The sequence below is a fragment of the Protobothrops mucrosquamatus genome, unplaced genomic scaffold (assembly GCF_001527695.2).
Source record: "Protobothrops mucrosquamatus isolate PMUCROS unplaced genomic scaffold, P.Mucros_1.0 scaffold3231, whole genome shotgun sequence".
Lineage (NCBI taxonomy): Eukaryota > Metazoa > Chordata > Lepidosauria > Squamata > Viperidae > Protobothrops > Protobothrops mucrosquamatus.
This window is the reverse complement of record NW_015389228.1, coordinates 105,426-112,664: the sequence shown is the minus strand read 5'-3', so window position 1 is coordinate 112,664 and position 7,239 is coordinate 105,426. Positions and strand designations below refer to the sequence as shown.

Here is a 7,239-nt window from a genome sequence, read left to right as displayed (position 1 = left end):
CCTATTGTGGTTGTAGTTAAATTGTTGTATTTAACCCTTGTATACTGTTCAGAGTTACTTCTGTAGGATAGGCAATCCTTCTTATTTGTTTGTTTGTTTTGTTTGACTGTATCAGTGGTGGGATTCAAATATTTGAACAACTCTTTCTCTGTGTGGATGCTGCTTCCGGAAGTCCGTTCTGGGGCTGGGCAACAAAAAACTATCTACCAGTTCTGCCGAAGTGGTGCGAACCGGCTGAATCCCATCACTGGTCTATATCCCACCTTTGTTATATTCATAAATAATTCAAGGTGATGAATATACCTAATATTCCTTCCTCTTCCTGTTTCCCCACAAAAACCTTGGGAGATGAGGTGGGTTGAGAGAGAGAGAGTGTGATTGGTGCCAAGTCACTCATCTGGCTTTCATGACTAAAGTGGAACTAGAACTCACAGTTTCTAATCTGGTGCCTTAACCACTAATAAGTGACAGACTAATAGAAAGAATAGGTCTCATGTTAAACTCTTATAGAAAGTCCTACTTTTACTAACCAGAAAGGTGGCAATCATAGCTATAACAATAACTGAGAGACTGAAATTTTCTTTTTCGGTTCCTGGCTATGATCTTGATTATTATATACACTTGTAATCTCAAAGGACTGTTGGAGGCTGACTTTTCCTTTTCCAGCATACATAGAAATCTTAGAAAAGTACAAAAAATCATCAATAAATTGTAGTCATGGTGTAATTAGTGAAATTCTGAAGAGGGGATTTTTGAGGGGGAGGATAACGAATAAACTGAAAAAGGAGGAATAACTTGGTGAACTTGGTCTTTCAAATCTGGTTGTTTTTTTTTCAATTGCATGAGTGTCATCTGCTGGTTAAGGGAAATATAGCCACACACTTCTTTTGTTTTTCTCTGCTTCTCTTTTACTCTGACAAATTCAGCTATGCTAAGTATTGCTTCTGCAGTTTTTGAAATATTCTCATTCAGTCTGATAACGTAGTTCTTTTTTAAAAAAAATCCCTAAAAATAACATTATCATAATAATAGACTCTTCCAATTACTTTGTTATACTGTAGTTGATGAAGTGCAATCATTTCTTGTCATTTGTAGTACAGCCAATTCACCAGAGATCTGCATGGAACTTTTTTCTGATCAGGCCTCATAGAAAGCCATGCCAGACTGGATGCAAAATGAGAATGAAGTTGGGGTAGTTGGGAGATATTTCATGGGGGGAACAAAACTATTAGGAAAGAAGGATAGATTTTTGTACAATATTGATAATAGAATAGAATAGAATAGAATAGAATAGAATAGAATAGAATAGAATAGAATAGAATAAACTTTATTATGGTTTGTGACTTGCTATGCTTTTATTGAGCGACTAATTGATTCTTATTCTTGCTTTAAGCTCCTTCTCAGTGAAATATTCACAGCCAGAATTTCTAGCCTCTTTCACATCATCTTATTTCTTTCAACTTTAGATATGCTCAGAGCTCAGTTTCTGATTTTTTAAAAAAGATCTTTACAACTTTTTCACATTATGTTTTATTTGTTTTATCTAGTTACTAAACATAACATTCATCATTATACCCGCTACACATCTAGAGATAATTTTAAAAATACCATGAAACTGGGTACGTAAAAGCAAACAGTGTGTCAAGCAAACACAATGTGAGACATATTTTTTTAATTAAAATGAAAAATTAAGTATACAACTTTCTATAGCAATGAAACTCTTATGGCATCAAAGCTTCTTTACTACTTGCCTAAGGTAGAAAGAAACCAGCTCATTTCTCTTTAGAGTACTTCAATTGCAATTTTGCTATAAAATGCAGGAACAAATAATCTGGTTCCAAATTATCTAGAGATTTATAGGTTTGAATCGTAGGCAAAAACCCTGAAAGCAAAAAAAAAAAAAAGTAATACAATCTATAAATTACATTTGTGCAAAAGTCTAGCCCCTGCGTTTTTCATTCTTTCTAGTTTCCAATAATCTTATTTATAGTGTAAAAATAGGAGATGATTAAAGTATAATTCATATGCCTAGATTATCTTTCTTCAAGGAAAAGTGCAGTTAACATGCCATATCAACATTATTGCATCAGGGTTACGGGTGCGCATGTATGTATTTACGGTAGTTGTCCCAATAGTGACTAAAACGGTAATCACTTTTTCAACAGAGCCACCCACTTGGGTAAGCAAACCAAAAAGCGGAATTTTCAGTGTTGGTGGAAGTTTTGTACTGTTTTGTGAAGCTATTGGCTTTCCTGAGCCAAGTATAAAATGGAAAAAAAACGGCATTCCTCTTGAAGGTAAGCATAGGATATAAACCTACAGTTCAATATAAAGTGGCCTTTTCCAATGTGATGATTCCAGATGCATAAGATTTCAGCTTCCATTATTCCTAATTATTGGTCCTATTGACTGGATATGTTACTTAAAATCCAACACCACCAAATTAGAGAATGCTGGTATGAAAGAAACCCAGTGAGATTGTTTCCATTTAATCAGTTTTATTGGACTAACTTCCCAATAATAGAGATATTGTGATTGAGTGACTATTTGATAAAGTTGTCTGGATTCCTTTCATTTTCATAGATAATAAGCTGTGCCTCTCCAGCCATAACGCATATAATATCAACTGATCTGCAATTGGAAAACTAATTCCATCTAATCATTGACTGCAGCTATGGCTCCCCATAATTTTTGGCATGGTGGGCATATTTAGATGGATACTCTTGCATAATAGCCATTGAGGAGATGTCCATTCAAAAAATAGCTTGCACAACCATTTAGAAATATTTTTAATATGCATATCTCCGCCTAGAAAAAGATCATTAAGACAAGGGATAACAATAAATGTCCTAGAAAACTAGAAAGGATGTCAGGGAACAATCTCACCAGTAATTTTCTTTGAGTATCCACTGCATGATCTCAAAATATGAGATGTATCAATTAACCCCTCCCCAAGTTAATATCTCTGTACTCCCCTATAAACAAAGTAAAGAACAATAATACAAAGAAAACACTACTAAGAAAAGGCTGCCATATAAAGTGGTGAAGTTTCCTTCATCAAGGGTCTTCCAAAAGAGACTGAATAGTCATTTTTTCAGAGATGCTCTACTACATAAGCAAGGGATGGACTGGATAACCTCAAAGGTTAACTTCCAGCTCTCATGTTGCATAATTCTAAGAATCTTGGTTAAGAAGATTATTGTATTTAGTATAGGAATTAATCATGTCCTATGGTAGATGCCTGACTAGCCCAAGGTGAAAAGTGAAATACAATTACAACTGCAATTGGCAGTGCTTTTTTTGTAAAAAAAAAAAAAAGGTGCCGGAACTCACACACGTCATACAACCTGCCTTGCCTACCCTACAAGGTTCCATCCAAAAAAGGTGCCGGAACTCCGTTCTGGGCGTTCTATGACAAAAAAAGCCCTGGCAATTGGGACTATAATTTCCATTCTAAGCAAGGTGGTTGTTAAATGTGTTGTGCATAATTTTACAACCTTTTTCCCCCCCTATGGCTGTTAAGTGAATCACTATAGTTATTAAGTGAATCATGTAGTTGTTAAAATAATTTGGCTTTCCTCATTAAATTTTTAGGGGAATATTTATACTTTCAAGTGCAGTTTATAATGTCTTAGTGGTCTTCTATCCAAGTATTAGTCAGGCATGGTCATATTTCGTTTCCAAGTCCAGATAGGTTAAGATTACTAGATTTCAAATTGAAGGTTAATACTAAATAACTTACCGCTAGGGCAGAAACAAAGGTAAGTTTAGAAAGTTTAGAAACTATGTTACTAGGAAAATAGATATCTGCAGTTTGTTTTAAGCTTTAAAGACTAACCATGTGTCACCAGCACGGAATTTATCAGTACAGCTAACTCATAATCAAGTCTAATACAAACCCTTTATGAGTAATTGCATCTAGAAATGTTAAGCTTAAAGCAAAATGAGTCTTATTTATGATGTCATTGTTTAACACTAATTGTTATTTGCATAATTAAATTTGTGTTAATGCAGCACATAATACAAAGATTAATGAACGGTCTCTACACATTCTTCCCTTTTTTGTACGACTAATATTTGCCAGAGGAAAACTTAAGTGCTAGTGAAGAATTGGAAGTCTCTTATTCAAACCATTTCTTATCGTATTGGCAGATAATGAAATAAAATCCAGCAGAGCTGTTTTTTCAACAAGGGAGATCAGCATCACTGACTTGGAACTGAGTGACACTGCTGTGTACCAGTGTGAGGCTACCAACAAGCATGGCACTATCCTGGCCACAGCAAACATTGATGTTCTCAGTAAGTTATTCTTACAGGGAATAGCAGGCTCAGGTTTTTTTGCTCATACCTGCCAGCCCAAGGATCAGAAAGCAATTTGGTGTGAAGAGAGCTACTGCCTCTCACAGGAGAAAATGCTGAGTTACATGGATCTAATTACATCTGTCTTTGTAAGCAAGAGATGATATTAATTATTATAAATTAACAAGGTAATTAAGTATCTGGGGGACGGTGTAAGGGTACATTATATTTAGGATGGTAGATCTATCCATTTTTTAAAATTAGAAAGATCCATGCGTAATTATAGTGACCCACCAAAAATGTTTAATACCTTTATTTCTGCTCAGAATGGCATTTGTACAAATAATGTTAATCTAGCAGGAAAAACACTATTCATACAGCCGAGAGAAATAAAGGGTAGACGGAAATAAAAGACATCCTTCCATGACAGATTTTAAAAGCTAATTATTGCTGAACCAATTTCCCCTTATGATTATGTCCCTGAATTTGTTAACAGATTACTAAATATAGATGGAAATTGGGAAAGTCAAAAAAGTGCATTAAATCCTCAGAAAAGCTTTAGCATATCTTAAACTGTCCAAAGATCAGGAATGTTCACTTCCATCTCTTTTCTACTAAAATTCCATTTGCATTGTTTATGATTGTGGGAAAAGGAGATTATTTTTTTCAGGAGTAAAATAAGTATAGCTCAAAATCACAAAATTTGCCCTAGGATTAAGAATATTTCTTTTTTTATCACCATTGACTCTTTCTTTACTAATTTACATATGCTTTGTCAGATATTCCTCCAGAAATATTAACTCCAGATGGTGAAGAATATGTGGCAGTAACGGGTTATTCAAGTCACTTGTACTGTCAGTTTTTTGCAGTACCCACACCAGATATTTCTTGGTAAGCTTTATTTTGTTTCCCTGGTAAGCTCTTTTGTCATAAATTGTTGTTGACATCTTTTAATCCATTTTTTATTTGATTGCCAGAAAAAAAAAGAATTTTCGCATTATATAAGCTACCTTTGTTTAAAATATTTCAAGCGTTAACATGATAGTGTTAATGAAGCTGTACATTGTTAGTCACAGAAATGATAAGCTCTCAATTTGCTCAGAGGGTTTCCTTTGTCAGTAATAAATTAGATGAATTCCAACGTAATTTTGAAAAGATACTATTGTACTCCAATCCTCCTTAAAGTTTCCTACAAATTTCTTCAGATGGCAAAGAAACTTTATCTCTTTGACAGTATGTCTGAAGTTAAACTAGACTGCCCTCTGTGTATTGTCTAGCTATTCTTTATCCATTTCTATGATCAAATAATTCTAAACACTCATGTTCTGCATCTTTTTTTGCCTTATAACACTGCCCAGCATCTCCACCTGAGCATTACATAGAGAGAACATTCTAGAAACTGTAAGCAAACAATTGTCAATTACCAAATTTCTACAATCTGGAAGATGTTTCCTTATTTTTCCCTTACACACACATATATACACAATGCACAAACAACTTTACATGATCAAATCAATAATATCAATTGCGATTGATTTTATAGGAGCCATGGTTGTGCACTGGTTAGAAAGCCGTATTGCAGGCTAACTCTGTCCACTGCCAAGAGTTCCATCCTGACCTGCTCAAGGTTGACTCAGCCTGCCAAGGTCAGGAAAATGAGGACCCAGATTGTTGGGGGCAATATTGTGACTCCGTAAACAACTTAGAGAGTGCTGTAAAGCACTATGAAGTGGTATTTAAGTCTCAGTGCTATTGCTATTGCTATTATCCATATTTCCTGGGTTACAAATCAGNGAATTAATCTTCATTTTAAATAAGACGGGGTCACGTTATTCTCCAAAGCACCAGAGGGCAGGACAAGAAACAATGGTTGAAAACTGAACAAAGAGAGAAGCAACCTAGAATTAAGGAGAAACTTCCTGACAGTGAGGACAATCAACCAGTAAAACAGCTTGCCTCCAGAAATCATGGAGAAATCATCACTGGAGATTTTTAAGAAGAGGCTAGACAGTCACTTGTCTAAAATGGTATAGGTTCTCCTGCTTAAGCGGGAGGCTGGATTAGAAGACCTCCAAGGTCCCTTCCAGCTCTATTCTATATCTATATCTGTACTATTTTTTGTCATATGTAATCTAAAATAGATTACATGTCCATTCATTGTTTTTATTTTTAAAACTATTTAAAAGTTTTCTTATATTTTTCTTTTCATACTTTTAAACATTTTATGTAATTTTATTTTTGCATTTTTATGATTTTTTTTAAAAAATGTTTGTTCGTCTCCCTTCTTATGCTGTGCACCAATTACACCCACTCTTGTACCAGGAGGTCTGGTCATTTCTTGGTTGGATTACTGCAACATGCTCTACAGGGGGCTGCCCTTGAAAACTATTTGGAAATTACAACTGGTCCAGAATGCAGCGGCATGGACCATTTGGAGCATCCCACAGTTTGCCCATATTACCTCACTGCATTGGTTTCCAGTTTCTTTCCAGGTGCAATTCAAGGTGCTGGTAAAGGGATTTTACTTCTTTAAAAGCCCTAAATGGCACTGAGTTGAAACCCAAAGGTGCTCTTTCAAAAGGCAACTGGACTTTCTTTGTTTTTCCTTGAAGAAATTTCACTTCTCATCCAAGAAGCTTTTTCAAGAGAACTGAAGAAACTTCTTGGATGAGAAGCAAAACATCTTCAAGGAAAAACAAAGGAAGTGTCAACGCTGTGACAAACCAAATTGAAGCCATTTTTATTTTTATTTATTTATTTATTTAATTTAATTTATATGCCGCCCTTCTCCCGACGGGACTCAGGGCGGCGCACAACATACTTAAAACCAAAACATATATACAATCCCCCCCTTAAAACCGAATTAAACCAAATTTAAAGTTGCGTCTTCCAAATTCCTAAAAAACCCAGTATAAAATCCACCCTAGGTCAGGTCCGCTT

General features: G+C 35.1%; 1 protein-coding gene across 1 annotated transcript in view; it reads left to right on the top strand.

Moving 5' to 3' along the window:
* CHL1 (cell adhesion molecule L1 like) overlaps positions 1 to 7,239 on the top strand; it is an 84,002-nt gene that overhangs the window by 36,224 nt on the left and 40,539 nt on the right. The window contains exons 9-11 of the mRNA XM_015826678.1: positions 2,166 to 2,297; positions 4,153 to 4,299; positions 5,079 to 5,190. Coding sequence (XP_015682164.1) covers positions 2,166 to 2,297; positions 4,153 to 4,299; positions 5,079 to 5,190 — 391 coding nt within the window. The remainder of the gene's footprint in view (positions 1 to 2,165; positions 2,298 to 4,152; positions 4,300 to 5,078; positions 5,191 to 7,239) is intronic.